General features: G+C 47.6%; 14 protein-coding genes across 14 annotated transcripts; 8 read left to right on the forward strand and 6 right to left on the reverse strand.

The window, feature by feature from the left end:
- Positions 1–1,230: 1,230 nt before the first annotated feature.
- Positions 1,231–2,102, forward strand: F5891DRAFT_1185388 (uncharacterized protein; the record flags this gene model as incomplete). The annotated part of the gene is made up of 3 exons (XM_041366553.1): positions 1,231–1,312; positions 1,374–1,451; positions 1,504–2,102. The coding sequence occupies 3 exons, from the start codon at positions 1,231–1,233 to the stop codon at positions 2,100–2,102; spliced, it is 759 nt and encodes a 252-aa protein (XP_041228816.1).
- Positions 2,103–2,883: 781 nt separating this feature from the next.
- On the reverse strand, positions 2,884–4,330 carry F5891DRAFT_93045 (D-isomer specific 2-hydroxyacid dehydrogenase). The gene is made up of 5 exons (XM_041373943.1): positions 4,249–4,330; positions 4,133–4,194; positions 3,846–4,068; positions 3,306–3,793; positions 2,884–3,259 (listed from the first exon to the last, which is right to left on the reverse strand). Exons 1-5 carry the CDS (start codon positions 4,271–4,273, stop codon positions 3,032–3,034), a joined length of 1,026 nt encoding a protein of 341 aa, XP_041228817.1. The 5' UTR covers positions 4,274–4,330; the 3' UTR covers positions 2,884–3,031.
- Positions 4,331–4,845: 515 nt separating this feature from the next.
- Positions 4,846–5,004, reverse strand: F5891DRAFT_935993 (uncharacterized protein; the record flags this gene model as incomplete). Its single annotated transcript, XM_041374050.1, has 1 exon — positions 4,846–5,004. A coding segment is annotated over one exon (159 nt), but the record flags the coding sequence as incomplete, so codon positions are not given.
- Positions 5,005–5,631: 627 nt separating this feature from the next.
- On the forward strand, positions 5,632–6,674 carry F5891DRAFT_1185390 (uncharacterized protein; the record flags this gene model as incomplete). The annotated part of the gene is made up of 2 exons (XM_041366554.1): positions 5,632–6,276; positions 6,318–6,674. 2 exons carry the CDS (start codon positions 5,632–5,634, stop codon positions 6,672–6,674), a joined length of 1,002 nt encoding a protein of 333 aa, XP_041228819.1.
- Positions 6,675–7,655: 981 nt separating this feature from the next.
- On the forward strand, positions 7,656–7,917 carry F5891DRAFT_919607 (uncharacterized protein; the record flags this gene model as incomplete). The annotated part of the gene is made up of 2 exons (XM_041373760.1): positions 7,656–7,702; positions 7,761–7,917. Coding segments are annotated over 2 exons (204 nt in total), but the record flags the coding sequence as incomplete, so codon positions are not given.
- Positions 7,918–8,135: 218 nt separating this feature from the next.
- On the reverse strand, positions 8,136–8,468 carry F5891DRAFT_1185391 (uncharacterized protein; the record flags this gene model as incomplete). Its single annotated transcript, XM_041366555.1, has 1 exon — positions 8,136–8,468. The coding sequence occupies one exon, from the start codon at positions 8,466–8,468 to the stop codon at positions 8,136–8,138; it is 333 nt and encodes a 110-aa protein (XP_041228821.1).
- Positions 8,469–8,563: 95 nt separating this feature from the next.
- F5891DRAFT_1018170 (uncharacterized protein) lies at positions 8,564–10,250 on the forward strand. Its single transcript, XM_041361026.1, is given in 5 exon segments — positions 8,564–9,470; positions 9,490–9,720; positions 9,740–9,760; positions 9,792–9,861; positions 9,948–10,250. 5 exon segments carry the CDS (start codon positions 8,937–8,939, stop codon positions 10,190–10,192), a joined length of 1,101 nt encoding a protein of 366 aa, XP_041228822.1. The 5' UTR covers positions 8,564–8,936; the 3' UTR covers positions 10,193–10,250.
- Positions 10,251–10,547: 297 nt separating this feature from the next.
- F5891DRAFT_93119 (ubiquitin-conjugating enzyme/RWD-like protein) lies at positions 10,548–12,142 on the reverse strand. The gene is made up of 5 exons (XM_041373960.1): positions 11,997–12,142; positions 11,762–11,943; positions 11,540–11,703; positions 11,416–11,427; positions 10,548–11,349 (listed from the first exon to the last, which is right to left on the reverse strand). The coding sequence occupies exons 1-5, from the start codon at positions 12,018–12,020 to the stop codon at positions 10,832–10,834; spliced, it is 900 nt and encodes a 299-aa protein (XP_041228823.1). The 5' UTR covers positions 12,021–12,142; the 3' UTR covers positions 10,548–10,831.
- Positions 12,143–12,213: 71 nt separating this feature from the next.
- On the reverse strand, positions 12,214–14,216 carry F5891DRAFT_1018177 (uncharacterized protein). The gene is made up of 4 exons (XM_041361027.1): positions 14,030–14,216; positions 13,304–13,972; positions 12,484–13,251; positions 12,214–12,434 (listed from the first exon to the last, which is right to left on the reverse strand). Exons 1-4 carry the CDS (start codon positions 14,156–14,158, stop codon positions 12,369–12,371), a joined length of 1,632 nt encoding a protein of 543 aa, XP_041228824.1. The 5' UTR covers positions 14,159–14,216; the 3' UTR covers positions 12,214–12,368.
- A 276-nt stretch (positions 14,217–14,492) lies between these two features.
- Positions 14,493–16,018, forward strand: F5891DRAFT_1018179 (WD40-repeat-containing domain protein). The gene is made up of 5 exons (XM_041361028.1): positions 14,493–14,634; positions 14,699–15,179; positions 15,229–15,360; positions 15,411–15,723; positions 15,775–16,018. Exons 1-5 carry the CDS (start codon positions 14,523–14,525, stop codon positions 15,784–15,786), a joined length of 1,050 nt encoding a protein of 349 aa, XP_041228825.1. The 5' UTR covers positions 14,493–14,522; the 3' UTR covers positions 15,787–16,018.
- Positions 16,019–19,040: 3,022 nt separating this feature from the next.
- F5891DRAFT_93295 (aminotransferase) lies at positions 19,041–21,132 on the forward strand. The gene is made up of 8 exons (XM_041373996.1): positions 19,041–19,324; positions 19,373–19,453; positions 19,505–19,571; positions 19,631–19,794; positions 19,848–19,956; positions 20,012–20,158; positions 20,208–20,375; positions 20,430–21,132. The coding sequence occupies exons 1-8, from the start codon at positions 19,271–19,273 to the stop codon at positions 20,810–20,812; spliced, it is 1,173 nt and encodes a 390-aa protein (XP_041228826.1). The 5' UTR covers positions 19,041–19,270; the 3' UTR covers positions 20,813–21,132.
- Positions 20,881–22,359, reverse strand: F5891DRAFT_1141976 (ribonuclease H-like domain-containing protein). The gene is made up of 10 exons (XM_041364918.1): positions 22,128–22,359; positions 21,987–22,072; positions 21,903–21,936; positions 21,657–21,844; positions 21,596–21,603; positions 21,524–21,540; positions 21,408–21,472; positions 21,318–21,349; positions 21,202–21,269; positions 20,881–21,138 (listed from the first exon to the last, which is right to left on the reverse strand). Exons 1-9 carry the CDS (start codon positions 22,317–22,319, stop codon positions 21,211–21,213), a joined length of 681 nt encoding a protein of 226 aa, XP_041228827.1. The 5' UTR covers positions 22,320–22,359; the 3' UTR covers positions 20,881–21,138; positions 21,202–21,210.
- A 513-nt stretch (positions 22,360–22,872) lies between these two features.
- On the forward strand, positions 22,873–24,319 carry F5891DRAFT_1018208 (kinase-like domain-containing protein). The gene is made up of 6 exons (XM_041361029.1): positions 22,873–23,038; positions 23,095–23,160; positions 23,215–23,397; positions 23,449–23,523; positions 23,582–23,797; positions 23,852–24,319. The coding sequence occupies exons 1-6, from the start codon at positions 22,916–22,918 to the stop codon at positions 24,089–24,091; spliced, it is 903 nt and encodes a 300-aa protein (XP_041228828.1). The 5' UTR covers positions 22,873–22,915; the 3' UTR covers positions 24,092–24,319.
- A 215-nt stretch (positions 24,320–24,534) lies between these two features.
- F5891DRAFT_1127156 (translation initiation factor eIF 4e-like domain-containing protein) lies at positions 24,535–26,152 on the forward strand (the record flags this gene model as incomplete). Its single annotated transcript, XM_041364156.1, has 13 exons — positions 24,535–24,627; positions 24,691–24,705; positions 24,728–24,730; positions 24,787–24,871; positions 24,920–24,954; positions 25,002–25,073; positions 25,121–25,188; positions 25,243–25,295; positions 25,347–25,489; positions 25,541–25,613; positions 25,673–25,710; positions 25,760–25,801; positions 25,856–26,152. 13 exons carry the CDS (start codon positions 24,535–24,537, stop codon positions 26,150–26,152), a joined length of 1,017 nt encoding a protein of 338 aa, XP_041228829.1.
- Between the last annotated feature and the right edge of the window lie 121 nt (positions 26,153–26,273).

Here is a 26,273-nt window from a genome sequence, read left to right on the forward strand (position 1 = left end):
GGCTTATGGAAACTCTAGGTCTGGTCTACGTAGAGTCCACTCTGAGTCCTGTCTGGGTCCTGTCTGGGGGTGTGCCAGCCGCCCGGCCAGATCAAAGCGGAGTTTAATCTCTAATTGGAACGTTCGAAGTATGACCAAGCTTGAGAGTCATGCGTGACAACTGCGTCAGCCCCTAGCTTGTCAACATTCACCACGATGACCGTCGTCGTTGCCCGTACATATAAATTGAAATGTCATTAGTATATATAAAAAAAGTGCTGATGCGCAGGGTGGGGTTTGAATCGTTTGATGCGGCATGTGGTAGGTGTGACACGACGATGTCTGGAAAGATTCGTAAGCAGGTTCGGCAGTACCCGTACGTATCGGGTGCTCAACACTTCAACCCATACCCGTACCTGTGACCCGCACGGGTTACCTATACCCATGCGGATCCCTGGGTGGCGGGCAAGAGTGTGGGGCGGCGGGCGTCATCAAGATGAGGGCGGGGTGAGCTAAGTCACAACTTGAAGCTTAGTCACATCGTCCCGATTTGGAGTTAAACTCCGCTTTAATATGGCCGGGCGGCTGGCACACCCCCAGACAGGACCCAGAGTGGACTCTACGTAGACTCTACGTAGACTAGACCTAGAGTTTCCATTTCCCGGACGTCCTCAATCGGATATTCCTGGTCAGCTCCGCGATAAGTCAGTGAACTACGAGCAGATCGACAGATCTCGCCTCCAGGCCACTCGCTTTAAACTGTCGCGCTCTGGTACAGAAAGCACTTCACAATCTCGCTTGCTTAACGTTAGGGAACTTTTTCAATAACATTCAATTGTCATTCGAAAATGCAAGGGCGGCCTTAGGCTCGATAATGTTGGTCATATTTGAATTTTGATTCATGCGTAATTAACGTGGAAGATCCTAGCACGCCATCAAACGCTGGCCAACCATGAATGTACCGTAAATCATGACGATGGAGCTTTTGTATAGGACTCACTCGCATCAGTCGTTGAGCAGTTACTATGCAATTTGTCACAGCTGATTTATCGAACTATCCATTTGTCGCTAGGTCTTAGTTCCATACCAGATATTCCACGCTGTATCGTGGCGTACCTATCGAAAACCCGACCCGAGAAGGTCGCAATTGTTCAGGGAAGAGGCCGAGTGGACCTGCTAAACTGTATAAAAGCCTCTTGGTTTTTCAGTGGTGCATCGACGAAATAGTCACTTACCTTACTATCCCTGAACATGCAACTCTCTTCACTCTTTATTGCGCTTATACCTCTCGCCATCCTTGCTGTGGCGTCACCCACACCAGCGAGACTTTATTGTGAGTATTCATGATCATCAGGATTATCATATCCACTCAGATGCCACAATGTATCACTCAGCCAAGCGAGAGCCCTCCGCGACCAATCTCGTTCAACATGTTGACTACACCGGAGACGTTCCAGGTAGCGGTCCTGAAGGTGGGACACACTCATCTGCCATCTACTCGTTTATAGATTAACCCTTTCACAGCAAAGAAGCACGAGGAGCTTGAGACCAACCTCGTGGGATATAGTAACTACGGAGGCAGCGGAACCGGGAAGCGTGAGGAGCTTGAGACCAACCTCGTGGGATATATTGGCTACGAAGGCAGCGGAGGCAGCGGAATCGAGAAGCGCGAGGAGCTTGAGACCAACCTCGTGGGGTATAGTAACTACGGAGGCAGCGGAACCGGGAAGCGTGAGGAGCTTGAGACCAACCTCGTGGGATATATTGGCTACGAAGGCAGCGGAGGCAGCGGAACCGGGAAGCGCGAGGAGCTTGAGACCAATCTCGTGGGGTATAGTAACTACGGAGGCAGCGGAACCGGGAAACGCGAGGAGCTTGAGACCAACCTCGTGGGGTATAGTAGCTACGGAGGCAGCGGAACCGGGAAACGCGAGGAGCTTGAGACCAACCTCGTGGGATATAGTAGCTACGGAGGCAGCGGAACCGGGAAACGCGAGGAGCTTGAGACCAACCTCGTGGGATATAGTAGCTACGGAGGCAGCGGAACCGGGAAGCGCGAGCCCGAGTCAGAATACGCCAAGAGGGGGGAGGGGGACGACGGTGATTACGCCGTCGCTGCATAGAGGGGGGTGGGCGACGACGGTGATGTCGCCGTCGCTGCAAAGAGGAAGGAGCTCGACGTTGCTGCCACCTAGATGTGACGGCTGGCATGACCGTCTTGTAAGTTTTATGTTTTCCGTTGAAATTATCACGGGCACTCCACTCAGTATTTAATGCTTACTCATTGTAAAGTCTCCTTAGAATTTTCCCAAATCTAACTACTGAGCTGGCATTTGGTTACTTGAGTCTCAAAGATTGGTGCTAAAAAGCAATGATCAAGCGAGAACGTACCTGTTATGACGCTTTGCTACCAGACACGACATATGTCGCAAGCGTTCAAGCTGTTAGCAAAATGCTGCCGTGCTGCCAATTGATTTGGGAGAAATTAGTTTGAACTTTGCCAGGCGAGATACCACGAGAACCTGCCAGGAATCAGTGGGAAGACGAATATCTGAGGACAAGGGATCATCAGGACAAAGAAAGAGCTTCAGATAGGCGGCTGCTTGCTCTGGATTACTGTAACGGTGTAACCAATGCAGCGTGTTGAGTGTAAGAGAATACGTGGTACGCTGCAGGACGGCTCTACTAGTATGATCGTCATAGTAGGGCTATCAATATTCATATATTCATATTCAACCTAAAGCTATATATAGTACATGCACTGTGGCGCTGATCGTACATTGCTCGGTGCGCGGGAACTTCGAAGTGTTCGTTTTCTCACGGTTGCTCACAAACTTCAATATTTCAATTTCAATATTCAATGCCACCCGGGACGATTCAATGAAAGTCCCACTCGCAAATTCTTGTTGATCAGACTGATAGACGGGCTGGTCACCAGTTTATCTAAATAATGCTCATTGAATGGTGTGGCTTGCAGTGATCAATCTTTTCCTCTATTATATATACGAAGGTAGCTGTTACTTCTATGTTATGCCTTGTCACGGACTCCAACCTAGGTAGTCGAGTTGCCGATCTCCGTCTTCAGCTCAGGGATAACATCTTCCCCAACGCCACCCAGTACAAAAGCTCTCAAATTTCCCAATGCTTGCAGTTCTCTTGTCCTGTCTGACTCTGCTGAGTCTCCCCCAACATGCGGCAGAAGCGCACATCGTGGGAAGGTCAATAAGCGCGGATCTACGTGCGGTTCATCAGGGTATACATCCAAGCCGACTGATGAAAGCTGAAAGTCGTGAGCAAAGACGACAAGAAGATAGAGGAAGTGTTACATGACCGTCCTCTAGTGCTCGTATCATCGCCTCTTGGTCCACTATTCGTCCTCGTGACGTATTGAGAAGCACACTTCCCCGTCGCAGGGTCTTAATCTCCTTCTCTCCGATCATACCAGCTGTGGATTGGTTGAGAGGGACATGTAGACTCAGTACATCAGCTTTCTTGCAGAGCTCCTCCACGCTCGAGACATATTCGCACCAGTCTGGTACGGATTCTGCCTTCCTTCGTGAGAAGTACACGATGCGCATCGGAAAGGCGTGCGCAAGGTGAGCGAATCTCAGACCAATGCGACCTAAGCCAAAGATGCCAAGCGTGCGTCCAGTAACGTCATGAGTTTGCGCTGGATTACAGAGTGTCCTCCATGTACCAGAGCGAAGGGAGTGTTCGGCCATCGAGAAATGTCGTAGGCACGATAGCATAAGGTATAAAGTGGCAGTGGCAGTGGCATCCTCATTTGCTCCTGGAGTATTCGACACCATTATTCCTGGGCAAACACACGTTAGTAACAGTTAGTTCTAATCGAAAGTGAACATCACCTCGTTCTTTGCAGGCTTGCACGTCGATCTCATCGTAACCACTACTGCTCTGAGCGATCCAGCGGACCATGCTCGTATCGGCTAGAGCGTGGATTAATGGCGCGTCAAATTTCCCTATAACTTCAGAAGACTCGTTGAGCCTGTACAAAGCGACAGTCCCTTCATATGGCCCACCGGGCCCGAATGAGGAGAGGAAATGAGAACGAGATTCTGAAACCAGATGCTAAAGAGGAGAGGGGATGATGACGCATAAAGCTAGAGGTGCATTGAAGGGGAAGTTAACTCACTATGACTTCGGCGATCCCATGAAACATCTCCTTCAACTCATCCTGGACACACTCAATCTCACCTGAAACACATGAGTCAGAGTCCGAATGACCATCTGATAAAACTAGACACCAACCACACAATAGCACGCGGGGGAGCATTTCAGGTTATGCTACTTATCGCAAGCCTCGTGGCGGAGGACAAGACCCAGGAAGCTGTTATCTTTCGTTAATGCAACACGTGCTGAGGACATGAGACTAAAATAACCGATGGACATACCACGAGGTCGCTCATATTCCACTCGCATGATTAAAAGCTTGAAGGTAAACAAATTTGGGCAAAATCGTCACAGGCACATCAGACTATCACTTTTAACGTCATTTCTGTCAGTCACAATTCAACCTCGTTTGGTACAAGCAGAAGACCGCCCGTTACTGACATTCCTACTAAAATCCACTCTCCGTCATCTGTCGAAGCAACATCAGACACATAGATCGAAGGTATGCAAACACCAGCATGAAACTTGCCAGAGCAGCACGTAAGCTTCGTATGCGGGGTGGTACTGCGTGACCTTGTAAACTTCACCAGGGGTGGCGGAAGGGATTCGCGGATTATCGGTCCCGTTATGACCAGGAACCCAAATGCGGGGAAACATATTGATCTTCTTCGCCTTGACCAGCGAAAGCAATGTCTAAAAACGATACATTCAGTAACTTCCTGGAATATGTCGCTCAAAGTCCACGTCAAGCATCATGACGAATTCGGTACGAGTAAAGAGACGTGCAGCATTTCGCCAAGTATTCAATTGACGGTCGAAGGGTGTGAGAACGAGGTGTATGTTGATTGACGCATCCAGGTCATGCAAATCATCTAGAAGGGCGTATATTGTTCGACATGCGCGGTTGCAAAAATCAGACTTTTGACAAACAATTTGAGATACGATTGAACACACAAACGATCTCAGGACTGTAGAAGACCTTGGTAAGTTGTATGTTCGGATGGATAACAACGAGGATGCAGGCCAAAGTAATATTTCTTGATACGTTTTGCCAGTGACCTTGGCATCTTGATGGACTTGGATAGTGGCTGTATCGTAGGCCAAGCTCGCAAATGTCTGTAGTGATCTGTTGTATAGATGACCGCGATCGCAACACACGAAGAAGCTGCAGCCTGCCAGGCGGTGAAACCTGAGGTCACGATCAAAATCTGACATGTGACAAGCAGTGGAATATAAGTGTTGTTAGTCTCTGAGTCCCCGACGTGCAGATTGCGCAATATTGCAAGGAGAGTCTATGGCGAGTCTGGTCTACTAAGTAGTAGAAGTAGGGTCCTGCAGCTTACCCAAGCACATATGGCGTGTTTATAGTGTGTTTTACAACGTTACCTTCGTCCACGCCTAAATCATTGATCAAACAATGACAGATGCATCAGTCTCGACTTGCTTCAGGTCACTTAGTACTTCCTTGTTACGCAAACCTCCGTGAGCTATGTTATAATTGCCTTGTCAACGTTACAGCTCATGTGCTCCGTCGTACCCTGCAATGATAGCGCGACTATCGAAGTCCTCCCTGGTGATGCCTCCATCTGGATTCCAGACGTTGAAGAACGATCTCGTTCTCCTTTTCTATTCACGGAGAATAATCTCGGTGTACCTGAGAAAGAACTTCATCGGTCATACCTCTTCACCGTGCCTGTCTTCTCTGCTGCCCGTAAGGCCTCCGGATTCCATACACTCGAGGATCCATCCAACCACACCATGTCTCCGGCGATTCAAGACTTAATCGATTCTTCTGCTGTCCTCATTTTGATGAATCCGGCTCACCAAACTGCGCTTAATGCTAGAAAGCAACTTATTGTGCGGAACCTCATCGATATGGGGGAGGAACTCAAATTCACAGCCGCCCTACTTTCGAGTAGGCACTGTTGCAAACAGGGCGAGCTGTGGTATCACAGGCAATGGCTCCTCAGACGCCTATACCCAGTCCCAAGCTTTCCTCAAGGGTTGATTACTGACATGATTCCTGATTCACCAAATTTCTACCTTCCCCCGAATGACCTTTCTGCGGAAATTCATCTTGTCAGTAGAGCTTGCGAGCTCTATCCCCGCAACTATTTTGGCTGGACCCATCGCACTATATGCATTCTATCTGCCCTCGTACCCGGGGTACATTCTACTGCCTCAGACGTTCCACTGAAATCTTTCAGAAAGAGATCAGCAACGTCATGCAGTGGATTGAGTCTCACATATCCGACTACAGTGCTGTTCATCACCTTAAAACACTCGCGCGTCTCACTGAAGACGCGGAAAGCCCACTCCTGCCAGACAGGCTACATCTCGTGTTCGGACATGCTCTCACGCTTGTACGTGCATTTCCGGAGCATGAAACGCTTTGGCAGTATCTCCGCGTGTTCTGGGATGAGGGGGATGTCGCTGCAGCGTTCGTCGCGTCATTTGCACTCCCCCTACAAAGAGCTAGGATGACGGAACAGGAGAGCGAATCTCCTAGTGGCATGCAACATGCCTGCCGCTTCCTTGAGTGGAGGAATCAGAGGTTGAAGTGACGCAATCACTTGTATTGCGAAGCGTGTACTGTATATGCTGCCGATATCAGCTCATGGGATCGGGCGCTGAGTCAACTCTACGTCTACGGAACTTTACGGCTATTGTGATTTCGGTTGAACACATTGAGATGCACGTTTAGATAAACTAGCACACACCCGTTCTGCCTTCGGCACAGGAAGCAAAGTATCAAAGTCCTTACGTGCAGATTGCGCGATATAGACCCCCGAGCATGAAGCTGGGGGCCTCCGCTTGCCGTATCACTCAGTACTCAGTGTGAGTCTGTGAGACCCATCAGTTCAAAATTGATTCAACTTCTTGTTGGACGATTAAACGTCACGTGATGCGTGTTGCTTGAGATCAAGTTGTAAAATTTTGTCGTCTTTTCTTCAAACGCACTCAAGTCAAATTGCAGACCAGGTTTATCGATCACGCTGGTCTGCGCCAAAGCAGGGCGGACACGAACGCTTGCACATCTTAGTGCTTTTGCTTTTTTCTCCCGCTTTCTCTAGGAGTTGAAAGCAGGCCGGTGGTTCATACAAACATCTCTTCATAATACCGTCTGTTAGCAGTGTATGTATCTAACTGGATAATAACATTGATGGCCGCGGAACTGCTGTGCTCACTGATTTTCGTGTAATCTAAGATGCCATCGGTGGATTACTTTGCCAGACTTTCGAGTACGATCAAGACAATTTTCCATCAATAGTTGGTTGAACACTCCAACGACACACTCAAGTCACTTGTGGTATTCCAGCAATTTCCTCGCACAACCAGACCGGCGCCAGACCTCACTGGCGAGTGCGAGCATGACTTTTCGATCTTGATCGATATTATTTGTCTGCAGACGGGACTCGTCGACTGGCCAGCTAAACGTTTTAAAAAGTCCTTGATGTCATGATGGCGTCTGTCTGAACCCTCCCTTCTCCGTTTGACGTGGTTCAGCAGAACATCGAAACAATCAGACAAGAAACCCGACAAAGAAGTATGATGAGGGACGAGAACGCGCACACCAGGATATCGATTTCAAGTATGACCCTGGTCACTAGTCTTCAGGCACTGCTCCGAAATTTACAACTGATAAACAGAGACGAACGGAGCATAGGCAATAGACTCGCTGCTGCCATCAAGCACTCGCGTAGCGAAGGATCAATATTCCTCCTCGCAGATCCTAACATCAGTCCTCTTGGACCAGCCACTTCTCATGGGAATGAGCCCTCCAAAGGAGCCGAGGTAGATGCAGAACCGAGGAAGAGGAATTATTGAGGCGGAAGGGGAAGGCGTGATTGATTCTGTGACGATGATGTTCAAAACTCGTCTAAGAAGCGCGCTGTACTGCAACCGTACGCTATGTTCAGGACTGGAATTAGTTTGAGTAAGCATTTGGGAAGATAAATCGCGGCAGACGAGAATCGAATATACCTTCGCTCACGGAGGATCACATGTACGATCCCTGTCTAATGTCATTCCTCTGTGTTCTCCTCTTCCTCTCCTTCATCGTCGACTTCAGTTTTTACAGACTTTTCTTTTCCAAGTTCTGCATTTCCTACCGCATCCCTCCAAGCAGTCAACTCTCCTCCGAGTTTTGTGCGAGCTTCTGCAATCGACGCTCGCAGAGATGTATAATATTTCTTCAGCTCCGATTCAGTGTCCTCCTGAGACTCCAGGTCAGGCAGAGATGTCACGGTGATAGGGAACCTATGAGTTGTCTCCTGCGAGAGGGAAGGAGGAGCTACCGCAGATGGCGGTGGGACAATTTTGTAAGTCACTGTGAGTTCCCTGGATTGAACATCCATTTGAACTGAATATATATGTGGAAGCTTGTTGTAAGGTCGACGACTCGACCCAATTGTTATCTTAGTAAGATCTTATCTTATCTCCCGTGATCATTAAAACTTGCCCAAACAACGTGAAAGTTGTTTGGAAGTTGCTCTCTTTCTTCCTACTTGACGTTTCTCACCATGCTGTTCCCAATGCTCCTTGTTCAATAGCAGCGCAGGCTCTAGCTTATAAAGAGTCTGCGCTGTTTCTAGAGACTAACACCCTTTTTTTCTTCAGCTAACATAGACACATAGAAGTGTTACGCCATCTTCTCTGGGATCATACTAGGGCGACTCGGATATAGATCTCATTGTGCACATAGACTCGGTGCACCAATACCCCTACTAGACTGTCTATCAAGGTTTCGTTAATCGGGCGATTTCGTTATAATCGACATCTATCCAACGTATACCATACATATATCCTATCCAGACGAACAAATCATGACCTACTTCAGCGCTCCAACTTCCTTTCTTCCACCACTCTCTATACTTTCCACCCACACCACCGCTTCTATACAAGATGCCCTGCAAGACTTGAAGGATCTCTACTTCGCCACAGCACTTCCTCCGAAGAGGACGCTGTCAATAAATGCTTTACCTGCACTGAAGCAGGACATATCTGATACGGTACACGTACCTCACCCAAAGCGGACGGGACGCTTGAATCATAGCGATGGCGTTCCGGATTCCGGTTATGCCTCTGAAGACGACGAGGCAGAACTGGAAGGAGATTTGGAAAGCGATGCTGAAGACTTGGACCCTGATGTCCTGCGTTCCAACGAGCTTGAACGAAATTTTTCTATCAAATGGCTTACAGGCCTCATAAAGCGATCCGATATATGGACGCACGTACTCGATATCGCTCCAGAAGAAGACCACATACGTCTAGTCGTTATAGAGGAAGCAAGCAAGCTTCTTGCCCGTTTTTCCAGTGATGATGAGCAGCAAGAAGATGCTCTCACAGCGACAATTTATGTTTCCTTTGGTGCTGGAGGACGAGCCCATCATGATCGAGCTGAATGATGCTCCACTCACAGCCACGGATCATACTTCCGTTGGTCTGCAAAGTTGGGCAAGCGCCATCATTTTCGCTGAACGCATCTGTACGAATCCTGCTCAGTATATGAGCATCCCACATGGGGTTACTCCCTTGCGCGTTCTCGAACTAGGTGCAGGCACGGGACTTCTCAGCATCACTACCGCACGACTTCTCGATCGCATGGGAGTCGATGCCACAATCATAGGCAACAGACTATCACTCTGCGGTCCTCGATAACTTACTGCAGGAATGTGAAGACCAATAATGTCTCCGTTCAAATCGAGTCACTGGACTGGTCCAAACCACCTCTACTCGAACCCTACGACTGTTATCCTTGGTGCAGACGTGGTGTATCACCCTGAGCATGCCAAGTGGATCAAAAATTGCGTGAAGAAAGCAGTTAAAGAAGGGAGGGGTGTTTTGGTTGATTATCGCAATGCGTTCGTCGGGGAGACACGAAGGCTTGTGGGAAACTGTGGATGATGCATTTCCAGACGGGGGATGTGGCTCTTCGAGAAATGAAGGATGTGGTGGGGAAATGAAGCTGGCGGTGCTGCAAAAGGAGGATGTGGGGCGTCGCGAGGGAATTGGTCGTGCGGATGAGGTTAGGTACCGGTTATTCGAGATACGTTGGCTCCCCTGTTGCTATTGCTGTTAACATTACAGGGTGAAACATCTACATTTGCACGTACCACTATTGAAGTACGAGATCATACGCCATTCAAATGACCCTTGCTCATCGTCACGGTAGGCCTTTAAGGTGCCGTCCACAACAGGGACGAATACGAATGTGCCAAAAAAGCCGTTGACGTCGACGTTGCAGTTCAAGTTCTGCAGCGCAAGTCACTGACGAGTCTATGGTGTGCCAACAAGAAAAGGTATCCAAACTTGAAGTACAGCTGAGTTGATTCCGAGTCTTGAACCTGGTGAGCTGTAGCTCCACCGTGCCAGGCTCCTATCCTCAATATTATCATTATTTCCTTCCGCTTCGCCTCATGTAACACTGGACCCTCCTCCACGCGTCCACAATCACAACACAAACTTCCACCCTGGCGGGTTTTCCTGTGACAACGGCCTCCCTTGCCAATTGTAACACTAACTTGAAATCGTCACCGTCAACATTGCAATGCCCTGGTGCCTACTACTCCACCGAGCCTGAATCTTTGTTGTGGGAATTGTACACAACCTTACTTACAGACACCTCTTATTGTAATTCATGGTAGTAAACGTCCGAAGTGTTTGATAGTTGATATTTGCGAGGCAGTTTTCCAATTTTATGATAAGCCCTCTTATTGGACTAATCATCAATGACAATGACTTCACCAGCTCCCACAATACTCCCACTTCCTCTAGAGCCTCTAGAAACACTCGGAACCCGACTGCCACCGCCGCCTGTGCGCCGGCGTCTGGCTGCACGTTGCTCTGCTTCCACAAGATCGATGTCCACCTCATTGGGAGTGCCGCGTGGACGTTTGCGTGTGGGCGGTGATTGCGATAACTCGTCATCGGAGTCAGAGATGTCAATCGTCTCGGCGAGAACATTCGACGAGCCAGAGCCATGCGCAGGTTGATTGGTTGAGGTACGGGATTTTCCCTTACGCGATCCAGAAGCCTGAGTTGTAGAAGTTGAGATCGTGGGCGTGGATGTAGATGTAGATGTGGGCGTAGGGACACGGGTAGAGGACGTAGATGAGGATGCAATGGGTGACGGTGCAAGCACAGATGCAGGTGATCGGGCATACAGCTCTGTCCACCTCCGGGCTGTGCGGTCGTGCTGCACGCGATTCCGGAGATATTCGGTTGCGATCGAGGGAACTGTGTGCACACAAACCGATCATGGTTCAGAAAAATAGGACATGAGTCTTGGATGAGGGAGCTTACCGAGAGGATCTTCTAAGAACAAAGAACATCAGTCAGCCGAGATAGACATACAGGGTGAAGTATGTGAGTCCAAGACAAGTACAGAAGGTACAATGAAAGGATCGAGATTCAAAATAGTACTTACGCGGATTTGGGTCGGTAAGGAGGGATGAGAGTGAGAGCATGACCTTGAAGAGCGACAACGCAGGTGACCAGTTCTGTTTGAGAATATCAATGCATATGTTGCCCTTGTCCGATATGTTCATGTGATATATCCGGGTTACAAAGGTGACCTTTGGCGCTGAGAAACTATCACAAATGATTCGTGAAGCTTGAACACGCGGGTTTGGGTATGGAGGGTGCTCACGGATAGTCGTTCGCCAGCTGAATATTAATGTTGAATACGCCGCCTTCATACGGACTCCCTTGGGGTCCAGGTATGGTACCTGTCCAGCGAAAGAGGTTGTCGGTGGAGGGTGCGAGGGTGATAGAGCCTAGGTCCTCCTTCTTGGCATCTGCGACTTCCCTATGGATGCGCTTTACAGTCATCTGTAATGCTATCAATACAATTATATGCTTGATATCAGAGGGTTGCGACGCACGGCAGTTGAGGGAGCTGGAGGCATGTTGCTTGTGGAAGAGTGAGCTGAAATGAGTACTAAATACCAGTTGCTTGCACCCGGTTCCAAACATATATATAGCCGCACCCGCGTGGGATCTCACCGCCCTTGTCTTGCGTGAGACTTGCTGTGGGATGTAGCACAGACAATTACCGGTACCCACCACCATTGTTGTTTAAGGCCACTGGTCACAACTCTATGGGACTCTGAACAACTCAGAATTTATTGTGCAGAATATGCTGGATGTACAGGAGTAAACCAATCTCAATAACATGACATCCAATATCAGTTCGACGCAGGTCGCAATCTTTTTAACGACATAAATCCTACAATTCCATGTACATCCTATTTTCCTCATGCAGCCATAGAGGAGGGCTTGGCAACGTCGATCACAAATTCGTTTTCATCCCCCTCGGAGCTCTGTGTGGTATCTCAGCCTCGCACACTCGAACAGATAAGATCTACAAACCTTGATGATCAAAATGTTTTCGTCATCGAAAGTGACATCTATCATGTTCGTGGCCGTCTCGATGCTATCCTCGGCCACAACCACCATGTAAGGAAGGCTTGTTATAATGTCTTCATCGAGTTGTCGGTGTTTGACTGTCGATGGTTCTGTAATAATGCTGCCACGAAAGTCTTTAGAAGCTGCGGCACGCGAAATACGATACTTGTTGAAGTCGTACGTGCGCAGGCTATAAGATGTGCAGTCGTCATCATTTGGGGTGGCGTGGACTGCTCTACCACCGGCGACGTCTAATCGCAGGACGAAAAGGTTGTTAGGCACGGGGTCTACAATGCATCGCGAACAAGTTGGACCCCATTCCTTCCAGGGCAAAACGCGGCTCTGACCCTCAGTATGTATGCCGCTTTGGCAAGCCGTGAGGAGTTGATCTGTATCGATGATAAAGACAAGGCTGGGTGGACCGTCAACATTGAGAGCGATGAGCTGATTTTCAGCGTCCGGATAGAAGCGTATGTCCTGAGAAGCCATAGAACGACGGATGTCCGGGCTGACAGTTACAAATGAAGAATGCCGTAGAAATGTTGCTTCTGGTTGAAAGGGTAGGACACACTCTGCTATGCGGACTGGGGGTTTCCCAAGGTCAGAAAATGAGAAGATGCTCAGTCTGCATGGTAGGCGGCCGCTCATTCTAGATGATACGATCAAGTGATCTCGGTTCACGATACAGCAGTCATCCATCTTGTCATATGGTTCCGGTTCCCGATAGATACACTATAATCAGATGGTAAGTGCAATCGCTCAAATAAACGCGTACTGATCGTACCTTGAAGTCCTGTTTCTCTTGCCAGTTCCAGATCTGGATTCTCGCAGGACAGTGAGAATATTCATCGCAGAAGTTGAAGAGCACAATACGATCTCCCCAGATTTTGAGCTTTATATTTGTCTCGTCGATGTGGCAGTTTGCTGAGATATGTGGCTTGAAGGAGGTCAGGATCTCACTGGCTGCCAAAGGATGCGGCTCGCTTGTGCTAAGGGTCTCCAAGTAAATCCGGCAAGAAATTTCTGCCATGTGGTTCGGCTCCAGGATCACAAACGCAAACAAATCTTGTGACGGATCCATGCAGACGTTGTGGACTCGGAAAGAAGTATCTTTTGGCATTGGGTAACTGGCTGCATTCCAACGCCTATATGACTGGGACTCTGAAGAGCCTGAATCCAGCGCACGAATTTGCGCGATCTGGGGATAATCATCCCAGGTAGATAGATGTCCGAACGACATGGATACCTCGCCACCTGGCTGTAGAAATTGATCTACGATGGTAGGTTTAAATGCTCGCCAGGAGCACATTTGGTTTCTTAGTATCTCCAAGCGTTCGGCGGGGGATGTCATTGCGTCTGGCGCAACAACCTCCACCATCTTTTGTGCTTCGAGTTCAATCGCATACTGCAGTGCAGAGGAGTCATCAAGGACTTTGCGAAGGTAGCGACACGTCTGTGATATCAAGTACGATCAGTGAATCTATCTTTGATGTGAATCGATAAGACATACTGATGTACAGCTCAAGATCGATGGGGCGCGAAGGAAGGAGAACAAGTAACACAATATCTCCTCTGGGAGCGTGTGCAAACTCGATAATGATTTTGTGAGAACCATGTCCTGTGAGAGTCCGAGAGTCATACAGTACTGGCTGGACCGTCCTAAGCAAGGATGTCATCCATCAAACGAACCATTAAATCAATTTACCCTGTTCGAACATAGACCAAGTCCCACGGGTTCAACGTGTTTCAGCTGTAGCACAGTTCTGCACGAAACTATTCCGTATGCAACATAGCGCTCCAGAAGATGCACACAGCACCATACGTTAAATTGAATCCTCTTCTTATGTCAAATAGAACACAGTTCAGAAGCACATACATAAGTTTTTTTCATTGAAGCGAAGCTGAATCTGTGCAAATAGAGACAAACTTACATATCACTTGAACACTTTGCCTCCCACGGTTTTGTCCTTTCACCCAAACCCCACCCCTCCTCTCCACATACAATGTCTCAACCAGGAGGCGACATACAAGAGCGGATCGCTGCCGCACGTCGTGAGGCGGAAGTTTTGAAGGAGAAAATTCGGGCGAGCAGGGAGGCCTCAGCTGACACAAGCTGTATGTTATTTTGTCGTTCTTGCTAATTCATCCTTTTTGGACCGGTCGGTGACATGCTCTACAGTACGGGCTATGGCTGCCGAGGTTGACACTCTGCCTCGAATCGTCATGCGACCTCGGCGTTCACTTAAGGGTCATCTCGCAAAAATCTATGCTATGCATTGGGCCGCTGATCGTCGACATCTCGTCTCCGCATCACAGGATGGAAAGCTTATTGTATGGGACGCCTACACGACCAACAAAGTTCATGCCATCCCTCTTCGCTCAAGTTGGGTCATGACCTGCGCTTATTCACCATCAGGGAACTTTGTAGCATGTGGTGGTCTTGATAATATCTGTTCTATCTATAACCTTAACAGCAGAGAAGCCAATGGCGTCAGAGGTGGGCGCGAATTGAGCGCTCATTCTGGTTATCTCAGTTGCTGTCGTTTCATCAACGACAGGCAAATCGTCACTAGCTCCGGTGATATGACTTGTATGCTTTGGGATATTGAAGCTGGTGTGAGAGTGGTTGAGTTCAGTGATCACACTGGGGATGTCATGAGGTATGGCTCTTACTGCGCAATCACTCTATCGCTTGCTCATACCATGTAGCTTGTCGCTCGGTCCGAATCAGAATGTTTTCGTCTCTGGTGCTTGTGATGCAACCGCCAAACTGTGGGACATCCGCAGTGGTCGTGCAACCCAGACGTTCACAGGTCACGAGTCAGATATCAACGCTGTCCAGTAAGTTGATGGTTTCTATGTAGTAATGCAGGGCACTCATTGTTGTTTAGATTCTTCCCAAATGGCGATGCATTTGCCACAGGATCGGACGATGCTTCATGCCGGCTTTTCGATATACGTGCGGATCGTGAATTGAACAGCTTTACGCACGACAACATTCTTTGTGGTATCACTTCCGTCGCATTCTCGATTTCTGGCCGCATTCTCTTCGGTGGCTATGACGATTGGACATGCAATGTGTGGGACACTCTACGAGGCGAGCGTGTGGGTGTTTTGACTGGACATGAAAACAGAGTCAGCTGTTTGGGTGTAAGTGTGGATGGGATGGCTCTTTGCACTGGTAGTTGGGATAGCACTCTCAGGGTACGTTTCATCATTTTTTCTGGGCGATAAGGATTTGACGAATTACTACAGGTTTGGGCATAATGGAAACTGTGGACTATCTTTTTCGTCATCTTGCTATATCCTCTATGCTCACCTGCGTGCGGCGCTTGCGACGTACGCCTTCGAGTCGGTCCTTACTCATCATTAGTTTCATGCTCGCTGGTATACATATATTGTCTCGTATCAGGTCATTTGCTGCTACCCCGATATTATTCCTTGATGTTTTTTTTTTCTCCTCACCGTATTTAGTGATGAATTCAAATCGTCATCCAAACTGGTGTCAGGTCGAACGTTTGTTGCTGCACTAGTCCGTGTTTGTTCGAGATGACGTATACTGACGTGATTGATCCAGCTGCAGCACTCAATTTGAGGATGGCTGCGAAGACGCTCGAGCCACCTTATGGGCCATGGTTTGTGTCCTCGGATCTCCAGACATTCTACAGACTCATGCATCGTCTCTCTGTAGCTCAGCAGAAGAAGGATGCGGCGATGGGTGACCGCGTTCAGCGTCGATGGCTTCCGATGCCCTACCGACTAATCTTGGACCGCCTCTTTCCGAGTCAGTCATCTACTATAACAGCGCTTTCTTGGCAGGAAGCCGTGGCCTCAGGGGATGTTCCCAAAGAGTACTCATTTCTATTCAAGACCGAAACAGCAGCCTACTGAGTTTGTTAGTTCACCAAGTCGCCTAAGAAGAAGGATTTAAAACAGGCACTCCAATATATCTTGCATGCTGGCTAAGTCTCATCGACTATCGCAGGCACTATGGCTTACTGCGGGTGTTCACTTGGATGTAGCTGTCCAATCGAATTGAAGCGGTCATAGAGCATAGAGCAAGCAACATTTCTGCAATTGAGGTCGCAGTGCGATGAGCACCGGCGATTTCACCGGAGCCATGCAAGTTTCAGGGTTATGATGTCACGGTGCATTGTCGAGTCTGATGACTCCCTTGTTGAAACGACTGAAATATACATAGCGACACAGTCGAGGAACGGCACCCGAAGGAACTCGACCATCTCTACCGCGAATGCTAACTTGAAACACAAATCAGAAGATTCCTGCCCTCCTTATTTTACATGACACGTCAATTTTGGTTTCTGTCGTTCGTCTCGAGGAGCTCGATTAGATCGGTGTGTTGACAATTCCCATAACGGCGTTGTCAAATTAATGAATTATTTTTTTTCAAAGATACGAGAAATACTGAATTGCTCCAGACCACACGCGATAAATCAGTTTCTCGACAGATTTTTTCAGGCAGCCCAACAACGTCCGAGTCGGCAGTCATTGCTGGCGTTCGGGCAGCTAGAGGCACTCAGGATCGCACCGAGGAGCTCAAGTTTAGGCGCTTTAAGCTTGAGCATATAGCCATGTACCTGTCCATCCTCTTGTGCTCAGGCGTATAGAGTCCAACGCGCTATGGATTGTGATATCCACTCGTTGTCTTCGAAGTTCAGGCAAAGTTCAGGCAAGCCAGCATTTTGGAAGACCATATCGAGCCTCGCACAACAACACTCCACGTCAAGAACAACCTGGTAACCGTTTCATGATGTGGGACTTTCACAAGTAATCTTGCTTCATCATTTTTGCGCACTGTTCCGACTGTATTGCGAAACTCGACACAAGCGCATGTTTTAAGAGCCGGCATTATTGGTACAGACAGTCGTGTGAGTGCTGATAGCGCCACTTAAGATCGAAATGATCTTTGTGGGTGAAGTGGCAGTTTGGTTAAAGTTTCGGCGCTGTCTCGTGCAGCTTTAATTTGTACTGAAGGATGAATAAGAAGCGGCGGTGAAGAACCCGATAATAAGAAGAAGCCCCTCATGGCCCCAGCGGAGAAAGGTTTTTCTAAAACCCTGTCTGTTGGGGCCTAGCCCTATGATGCCGTATCGTACTTGTATGTATCATATTTGTTTACATAATCTATAGTATATAAATCTGTACAAGAAACTGCGGAAAAGTCCGGCGGAGAGTAACGGCAAAGCTGGTGTCGGTCCTCGGACAAGGTATTGGTGCTTGCAGTTAGCACCAAACGACGCATCCTATCCTCTTCAGTCTCCTTTGGGGTGTCGCATCTTAAAATATTCGTTTTAGTCTTTTCGTGCAGGTAATACACTGAAAGCTTGAGCATTGTTCTCATTCTTTGGTTCAGCAGGTACTTGATATGATTGCATTCAATGGCGCGGTCCGATCTCGAAAAGTTTCGTCTCGTTGGCGTGTGAATGCGAGGCAATTACAGTACTAATTGGAAATGGTGCACTGTGCGCGTTGCATTATCATTTGACATCTGGCTGACGGCTCTTTCGAGATGCGGCGATGGACTCGGATGGAGATATTTGTTGAGAGCGACGTGTCCTGTGCAAAGTTGGAATATGAGTGAGCTGTGTTTTCTTGGTAATGGTTTTGTTCGCAAACTTCAGCCTTGGGCGAAGCTGATTGATCGATGGAGTGGACCATCGTATAGCACAGGGACTTGCGCATGATGTCACAGGCTTCAAAGCATCAATGTTGAAAGTTGCAACGTTGAACGTTGAAGCTTGAACTGTTAGTGACGCTACCTCACTGCCGTTTTGCTTTGCGGTAGGTTCTGATACCTCTTTCGCTCGTTAGGAATAATGTAGTCAGGGCTCGCCTGCTCGATGACACTCTTTCTGCCGCTGCTTTCTTCGCCTCTACATCCGCTACTTCGTTTCCTGGTATGCCCTCACGCCCCGGCGTCCATCTGATTCTGTGTTTCCTATCGTCTCGGTCTAGGAGCAGTCTTCCGAGGTCCCTGTGGAAATGATCTATCGGATACTGGCCTGGCTGCGAGTGAAAGGCTGCCGTTGCGTGAATTGCAGCTTGGTTGTCAACGCCCAATGGCATGATTCTTCTCCTGCCTGCTCCTTCTTCCCTCAAAAGCTGTACCGCCAGTATCATTCCCACTACTTCCACGTCATACGAAACATTATCCCGTCATCAAAGCGAGAACATGGAACATTATGCGGTGAGCTTGCGGGTTCATCGTTATCAACAACCCACATTACGGAAGGTTCCCACCTACGGCCTATTCGTGATGGACCCCATTAGTTTCACGCTTCCGTTATTATTTGGGACAAATGATCATATCCAAATTGTGAGGTGGGCCATTATAGATTGATCCCTACTAGTCACTAAGTCGTAGGGGATGAAATTACCCCATTATGCTCTCTTTATTATGGTAAGCGTTTCAGACTTCCCCGTCATGCTGTGCGCAGTTTGTCATGCCTTCACGTGTTTCCCCAAGCATGATAGTACTGCGATCGCCCAGGTTTTCCCCAAACTCGTGACACCTCGTGATTGGGTCGAGAACTACTTGGATTTGACTTTGCTATTAAAGCGCTTCCATTCTTAGCATATCTTTCTACTCATGATACATAACCCTAAGGCTTAGACATGTCATTTTCTCCTCTGAGTCCACGCTCGACGCCTACTCCATTTTGTTAGGCTTACGCAGACTCGAATTGTGACTTGCTCATCATTTCATGCTGGTGTCATTGGGAACCGGCACATGTCCCAGGGTATCACCCGGGACTCCATGAGGGGAAAACCTGTTGATATTGAGGTATGAACAGTGATTTTGATTTTTTTTTCATTACAACTGTTCACGAAGCCCTCCCGACTCACTGTCACGAAAACAACGAGCCCGAAGGAGCTGCCTCCCTCTAAGAGCCTTATCTTCGGAGAGACATTCGTGAGTCATCTTGTCGTGTTGTTTGCGTGTTGTATTTCATCGTGGTCCTAGTCAGATCATATGCTGAGAATCCCCTGGACTGACGCTACTGGCTGGGGGGCACCCAGCATTGTACCTTGTAAGATCCTTGACTTTCTCAATATTTTTTGCTAATATGATCTTTTGTGTGTATCCTAGTCAGCACTATCAATCTGTGCCCTGGCACTACTATGCTCCATTATGCCCAATCTTTATTTGAGGGCATGAAAGCCTACAGGCACGCAGATGATACCGTGACCTTATTCCGGCCTGAAATGAACATGAAACGCATGAACACCAGCGCACAGCGGCTATTGCTTCCCGTACGCCTTATTGTGTCCCTTCTAAAAAGAGTATAATTCACTTCTCGCAATAGACATTCAGCAGCAGCGCGCTTATTGAATGTATCAAGGCATTGATCGCCGTTGACCGTAGATGGATACCTAAGGAGCCCGGGCACAGTCTTTACATCAGACCCACGTTGAGTGAGTATCATAATCCTTCCCGGGGACACAAATACCGAGGACAATGGCGGTACAGTTGCCACGAATAGCACGCTAGCTATTGCTCCCCCAAAAGAGGCACTACTGTTTGTGATCGCCTGCCCTGTAGGACCATACTACCCTCAAGGGTTCAAGCCTGTGCCATTATATGGCACTACGGAGTATACTCGTGCAGCGCCCAAAGGTTTGCATCACTAATCGCTCCACCGCTCAATAATGTCATTTGCCTACAGGCATCGGTGGATATAAGCTTGCCGCGAACTACGGCCCCTGTACCCTCGCACAAAAATGTGCAGCAAATTGGGGCTACACACAGAACTTGTGGTTACATGGTCCCGAGCACTGGCTCACGGAAGCGGGCGTGATGAACTTGTTTGTTGTTATCAAGGACAGCGGCGGTGGTAAGCATTTACCTTGGCGGTGTTTTCATCGTATTGAATCCATCACTATCGCAGTGACCGAGCTTATCACGCCTCCTCTCAACGGAATGATTCTCCCGGGTGTCACTCGCGATTCTGTGTTAGCGCTTGCGCGTAACCACGTTTCTGGTGTTAAGCGCCTCGGAGGTTTTCCTGATGTCATCAAGGTCTCGGAGCGTCCCATCAACATGGGCGAGATTATCCAATCCTCGAAAGAGGGTCGACTTGTTGAGTTGTTCGGCACCGGCACGGCGGCTATTATCACTCCTGTCGAGAGAATTGGATACAACGGAGGTGATGTCATGATACCAACGGGTGAAGACGGTATGGGTCCTGTCTCGAGGCCGCTTTGGACAGAGCTGGTGGGTATCCAGATGGGAGCTGTCAAAAGCGACTGGAACCACGTGGTATCGAAGTAGTGCGGACGTTGTTCATACCGGGCGTGCTGCCTTAGTTAGAAACTTCGAACCTATGAAACCTGATTCGTACGACCGATGTTAACTTCGTAAACTATCCAATTAAATGCAGTAACATGTCTATACCGGTTCTCGTGCCTTAAACTTGCGCAGAAAGTAACATGGGTAAAGACGCTGAATTACTACTTTCCACAGCTATGGGACCCCGCCTGAGTCATGCGCCTTGCATGCATGCACCCTATTCGTGGTCGCGTGATAAGACCAACCCAACATTAATACGGTGCAGGGATTATAGAGTTTTGCATTATGAAAGGTCTGTTACTTGGAACCTTTGCCAAGGGATGTGAGTGTCACAAACAAGGATTCTCTTTGACTCGATAACGTGTACGCACATTTACTCGTCAACGTGGCTTCCTAGACACAGTTTGAACGAAGATATTTTGGCGGTACCATGATAATTCTACGATCATGAGATTACCCAAGCCCATCGATAATTGTCACCACGGACCTTGAATCGAATCCATGATGTCATCAGAAGCTCTTGTACATTGTTCAGCTGCTACTTCACAATCGGCAATGCCAAATCTCCAGCACTTACCTATGTTTTCCGGCTAGTGGGTCCTTCGGAACTTGATTGTCCGGGTACCATCTACGACATAATTCCTGCAGGACATAAATAAGCTGACATTCGCCGTTTTTTTTGTTAGATTTCACTTTTATTGATGACACATCTTCGGGAACATGCATTGGCCGCTGTCCTCATGATCACATAGATACTTGACTCACCAACAATCCTAGTACGATGTCCAATCAAGTTTTGCATGCGTGAGGAGGATAGACTGCTTACCGGTAATGAAGCCAGTCGATGACTTCAGGCATTTCCTCCACCAGGAATGACCGGTCTGCATGAACCGAGTTTCCCGCTAGAACCGCAGTCCGTCTTTGCGGCACCCATTTCTTGATGTACTCCAAAACAGCTTTTGAAACATGTTCTCTTGTGTGAGGCGATGTCATACAGGCTTGCGTTAGACCAGACTGAATGATTATTTCGCTAACTGTCAGGTAAGCACTTAGTAATGCATCGTGAACGAGCCTTTCCATGTTGAACTCTGCACCACTCGTCCATACTGACCGTTCTCAGTATTCGAGGTTTGTTGTGTCACTATGGAAGGCTCACGAATTCAAAAGTGCCTCGTCAGTCCTGATAACGAACTGGATGCCTTGTTCATCGACAAGCTCCAGGTCACCATTTGTGATCAGTACCTGGACGTGAGGATAAATTTTGATTACTGCTAATTCACCGGTTTGAAGCACTCACTGCGATTTCCAAGATCTTATCCCTTCTAGGATCGAGTCCGGTCATTTCGCAGTCAATCCAAACCATGGGACCTGAGCTGAAATCGAGTGGCGTTTGGGGCGACATTCTAAGCGAGCGGGATTGGAGGTTCTGAAAAGAACTTTGTGAGAGACAGAGCCGCCGAAGTAGAGATAATCGATGCGTTAGAAGCATACAACAGCCTGTGAGTAAAAATCGCGAACAAGTCCTGCCCAAAAAGGTCCGAAACTCCTTTTGCTCATTTCCCCTCATTGTTCATGATATGTTAACCCAAAGTTTGCTCATGTGGGTCCATCATTGATTATCGATGGTTATCGCCGCCCGAACTCTCGGAAACCTTTGTATGTGAAAGGTCAAAATTTTCCCCTCGAGCCTTAGTGTTGACTACTGCTAATAATGTCGACCAAGGGTAATATTTGGCAATCCTTGATAGCCATATACAAAGCGCACATCTGTCATGACAACCTGTGACAACTTGCAACACAGGATACAAAGGATCATTCAAAGTTCAACATGGTGTTATTTTTCATTTTGGCATAATCGTTTCAAACAGTTGGTTGTATTCATTCGGTCCATGCATCGTATCAGTGCCAGCGCCTATCTCCAATGTTTGCGGCTTCCTGATTTGACTTGGTACTATGCGTTGTTCTCACTCTGGCGGCTGTGCCCACTAAGCACAACAAAAAGTACATAAGGGAGCCTATATATACTAAACGCCGTGCGTGTTGCTGTAGTCCACCTTATCGTGTCCCCTCCACTGTACTCCCAAAATGTCCTCAGACATCACTGTGAATGACCTTACAGGAAGGATTACCAAGACGGAGCAAATTGCCAATGGGCAATGCGGAGAGGTATGGAAGGGCACCTACACAGTAGGAGGTCGAGAAGAATTTGTACGATTGGGTGATGGTTTTCAATTCATGATATATCTCACACATACTCGCTGCAGGTAGCCGTGAAGGCCATGAGATCGACGTTATTTTCCGACACTGTAACTGCAGAAAAAACAATACGGGTAAAATCTCCTATCTCACAAGTGAAAATTTGTTATTCAGTCAGATATTTCCAGAGGCTCTCGCGAGAAATGAAAGTGTGGAGTATATGCGTTCATCCTCACTTGGCCTTGTTTATTGGTATATGTTACGAGACTACCCAAGGATATCGAGTCCCCTGTTTGATATCTCCATTCTACGAGAACGGAACCATCACGCAGTACCTAACACACAATCCAAATACTGTGCGGATGGACTTGGTACACTTTTCACCTTGCTGATTTTTATCGCGTTTACGAATGACTAGACAGTTTCGCCAAATTTTCTCTGCATTGGCTTATCTACATGGTCGTGCTGAGGCTATTGTTCACGGGGACCTCAAACCTGTCTGGCACCCATTCACTTCATCTTGTAAAACCGAAGCTGATGTGATTATCTTGGCAGGCAAATATTCTCATCGATGATGCAGGCAATGCGGTGTTAGCAGACTTTGGACATTCTCGAATCCTTGGGATTTCTGGGTTCACAACAAACACAAGGACCGTAGCTGGCACGCTCCGCTATATGGCGCCGGAGTTGATGGTACCTGAAAATGACGAGATAACACCAAGACCAACAATAGAATCAGATGTATGGGCAGCAGGGATGACGGGCCTAGAGGTGCGTTTGCAGATCATTGTGTCCCTGGCGCTGGATTTTGATTTTGATGGTTAGATCCTCTCCGGCGAGATCCCGTATGTGGAATTCAAAAAGGACAGCCGATTAATCACAGTTATTGGCAATAAATTACCCAACAAGGCAAATTACCCTCTCGTTCCCTCCGGTGCATGGACTGCGTTTGTAAAATGTTGGGAAAGGGACCCGAGAGAACGACCATCTGTGCAGCGATTGAGCGATTACTTTGATAAACATTATGGACCTGACTCAACCAGACCTACTAGAACTCGCGGTTAAACAGATGTAGACATAAATATTTATTCCTTGTGTCTTGTTGCATCATTACTACATCTGCACCTTATGGACAAATTACTTGTTGTTGTTGACACGGGCTACCCTGACTAAATAGTACTATGTAGTCAGCTGGCATTTTCCTGATGGAAGCATGCGCATGCCTGTCATAGCGGATGAAGGAGCGGGCGAATATTTGACAATGAGGCTGACGAGGCCCATCCAGGACACTGGCGTCAGTTAGTATGAGCAAGCCTAGCCGACGATAGGGGCCATTTGCATTAAGTTTTAACACGGAGTCTGAAACCTCTCGTGGCACGTGACCGTGTTGTGACCACGCTCTACTTAAATACTACTATTCTAAGTTTTGAGTCCCTGACTTTTTTCTATAGGTTCAACCTAAATCATTGTTGCGTTGATCCTTCGAGCTTGCATTTATCGGTTCCAATATGGGGAAAGAATCAGACGATGCAATCCCTCAAGAATACCCATATTTCTGGTCCAAGGGGTCGAGCATAGCGTTACCAGACTTTCTAATGAAGGTATCGGATCACATCAATTATCAGACTCTTATTCTCTTCTAACGCATCCACGTGTTACACCAGTATAAACCGTCTATGGTCCAGAACGACGGCACCTAAGCCAGTGAGTCTGTTTATTGTCATTCCGTACTCGCTGAATATAACCTGGCGTCCATGAAGTGGATATGGGTCGAAGGAAGTAAACAAAACCCGGATACATCTGAATCTAATGCAGCTGCTGCTATCAGTGAAGCTGCAGCATTGCGTATGTCATATCGTCAATGTACTCTGGCTCGCTGACAATCTACCTTAGTGAAGGAGGTGTCACAGAGAGTCGAAGAGATTAAGGCAGGTATTCGGTATTATTTGATGCTCTTTCCCTAATCGTATAGCAGAATGACGATTCTATCCCCATGCGCTCTAACAAAAAGACAGGAGCAAAGAGTAAAAAGGAAGTCCGTGAGAAGGTGATTCATTTTCATACTTGAAACCTGTGTGTGCTCAAGTTCAATAGATACAAGCAGACGCTACCGAGAAACTGAAAGATATATCTATCAGGCACAACTACGTTTGTGGAAAATGGTTAATAATATTTCCGATTGATACTATCAGCAACCGGGAATGACTTTTGAACAGGTTAATATTCGCACCCGCAGATAAAGTAGACTTAATATGGTCCAAGATCGCTAGTAAGCTAGACTTCTATCATTATCAGTGCACCTCTCACTGAATCATCCAAGCATCGCTTGTGTCTGGAACCCTTGCTTCAACTTGTGCATTTCTGACGAAAGTGTCAACATCACCGGCAAATGAGACTCCACACTATCAACACGTCATCTGTCTCTATATCCCAGATGTCTACGACAAAGAAGCTGTCACAGATGTTGGTATCGCTGTCATTTTTTCAAATTTCGAGCATTGATTCTCTGAGCAGGTCATGAAAGTACTGTTGAGAAACCACGGTGTCAATCTCAGTGGCGTGAAATCGGATTTATACACAGGAGTAGGTGAGTATCAAACTGAATTATTGATACTACATGACGATGATTTCGGTGTCTGTATTCAGGACTCGATAGCAAACACTCGAGCGGAATTCCATCAACTGTAAGTCTCATGCAACTTAAAGATGATAAACTTTTGAGAATGTAATCAGGTGTGGAAAAACACCACTTTACTCGCAGATTCTGAGATAAAGGCAAGTGCATAGCTACGATGGGGACATACAAATGACACTCATACTCCTATGCAGGACCTCAAAGATATCTATTTCTCAGAGCTGAATGTTGCTTCGACCTCTGTAGCAAAACCTGACGAAAAGAAAGACCAGCCTTCCACTACTACAAAGAAAAAGCCTGCTCTCAAGAAGAAAATCCAAGAAGATGATCCTTTTGCATCTGAGGACGAGCTGGATGCTCAAGAAGCGGAACGGAACCAAAAGGTGCAAGCTAAGGGGAAATCAGGAAAGAGATCCCAAACAAGCGATATGGATGCGAACGCAGACGAGAGTGACGGACCAAAATCAAAGAAGAAAAAGAGTACACGGTGACCACCTCACTCATCACATTGTCATTGTTGATTTTTGTAATCCCATGTTGGCTCGCCTTGTGTATATTATTCCTTGCTTCCTTTGTTTTTCGAACCAGTTCTAACCGCGGACTATCGTCGCA

This window comes from Suillus fuscotomentosus (genome assembly GCF_016647785.1).
Source record: "Suillus fuscotomentosus strain FC203 chromosome Unknown F5891scaffold_13, whole genome shotgun sequence".
Taxonomy (NCBI): Eukaryota; Fungi; Basidiomycota; class Agaricomycetes; order Boletales; family Suillaceae; genus Suillus; species Suillus fuscotomentosus.

Excerpts from the sequence above, each read along its gene's own strand:
- F5891DRAFT_1141976 (XM_041364918.1), bottom strand. The coding sequence starts at position 22,319 with ATGCTTCTAACGCATCGATTATCTCTACTTCGGCGGCTCTGTCTCTCA. Across the intron at positions 22,073-22,127 it reads ATAAGATCTTGGAAATCGCA|GTACTGATCACAAATGGTGA; the intron begins GTGAGTGCTTCA and ends CCTCACGTCCAG. Across the intron at positions 21,270-21,317 it reads CATCATGGATTCGATTCAAG|AATTATCATGGTACCGCCAA; the intron begins GTCCGTGGTGAC and ends TCATGATCGTAG.
- F5891DRAFT_93295 (XM_041373996.1), top strand. The coding sequence starts at position 19,271 with ATGTCCCAGGGTATCACCCGGGACTCCATGAGGGGAAAACCTGTTGAT. Across the intron at positions 19,454-19,504 it reads TTATCTTCGGAGAGACATTC|TCAGATCATATGCTGAGAAT; the intron begins GTGAGTCATCTT and ends TCGTGGTCCTAG. Across the intron at positions 19,957-20,011 it reads TTACATCAGACCCACGTTGA|TTGCCACGAATAGCACGCTA; the intron begins GTGAGTATCATA and ends ATGGCGGTACAG.
- F5891DRAFT_93045 (XM_041373943.1), bottom strand. The coding sequence starts at position 4,273 with ATGCTCCCCCGCGTGCTATTGTGTG. Across the intron at positions 4,069-4,132 it reads ATGGGATCGCCGAAGTCATA|CATCTGGTTTCAGAATCTCG; the intron begins GTGAGTTAACTT and ends TCTCCTCTTTAG. Across the intron at positions 3,260-3,305 it reads GAGCACTAGAGGACGGTCAT|CTTTCATCAGTCGGCTTGGA; the intron begins GTAACACTTCCT and ends CACGACTTTCAG.
- F5891DRAFT_1018179 (XM_041361028.1), top strand. The coding sequence starts at position 14,523 with ATGTCTCAACCAGGAGGCGACATACAAGAGCGGATCGCTGCCGCACGT. Across the intron at positions 14,635-14,698 it reads GGCCTCAGCTGACACAAGCT|TACGGGCTATGGCTGCCGAG; the intron begins GTATGTTATTTT and ends CATGCTCTACAG. Across the intron at positions 15,361-15,410 it reads TCAGATATCAACGCTGTCCA|ATTCTTCCCAAATGGCGATG; the intron begins GTAAGTTGATGG and ends ATTGTTGTTTAG.
- F5891DRAFT_1018177 (XM_041361027.1), bottom strand. The coding sequence starts at position 14,158 with ATGACTCTCGGACTCTCACAGGACATGGTTCTCACAAAATCATTATCG. Across the intron at positions 13,973-14,029 it reads CGATCTTGAGCTGTACATCA|ACGTGTCGCTACCTTCGCAA; the intron begins GTATGTCTTATC and ends TTGATATCACAG. Across the intron at positions 13,252-13,303 it reads AAGAGAAACAGGACTTCAAG|TGTATCTATCGGGAACCGGA; the intron begins GTACGATCAGTA and ends ATCTGATTATAG.
- F5891DRAFT_93119 (XM_041373960.1), bottom strand. The coding sequence starts at position 12,020 with ATGCCTCCAGCTCCCTCAACTGCC. Across the intron at positions 11,944-11,996 it reads CTCCAGCTCCCTCAACTGCC|ATGACTGTAAAGCGCATCCA; the intron begins GTGCGTCGCAAC and ends ATAGCATTACAG. Across the intron at positions 11,704-11,761 it reads CAGCTGGCGAACGACTATCC|TTTCTCAGCGCCAAAGGTCA; the intron begins GTGAGCACCCTC and ends CATTTGTGATAG.
- F5891DRAFT_1018170 (XM_041361026.1), top strand. The coding sequence starts at position 8,937 with ATGACCTACTTCAGCGCTCCAACTTCCTTTCTTCCACCACTCTCTATA. Across the intron at positions 9,761-9,791 it reads CAACAGACTATCACTCTGCG|ACCAATAATGTCTCCGTTCA; the intron begins GTCCTCGATAAC and ends AGGAATGTGAAG. Across the intron at positions 9,862-9,947 it reads TCTACTCGAACCCTACGACT|GGGTGTTTTGGTTGATTATC; the intron begins GTTATCCTTGGT and ends TAAAGAAGGGAG.
- F5891DRAFT_1018208 (XM_041361029.1), top strand. The coding sequence starts at position 22,916 with ATGTCCTCAGACATCACTGTGAATGACCTTACAGGAAGGATTACCAAG. Across the intron at positions 23,161-23,214 it reads CTGCAGAAAAAACAATACGG|AGGCTCTCGCGAGAAATGAA; the intron begins GTAAAATCTCCT and ends AGATATTTCCAG. Across the intron at positions 23,524-23,581 it reads TTCACGGGGACCTCAAACCT|GCAAATATTCTCATCGATGA; the intron begins GTCTGGCACCCA and ends TTATCTTGGCAG.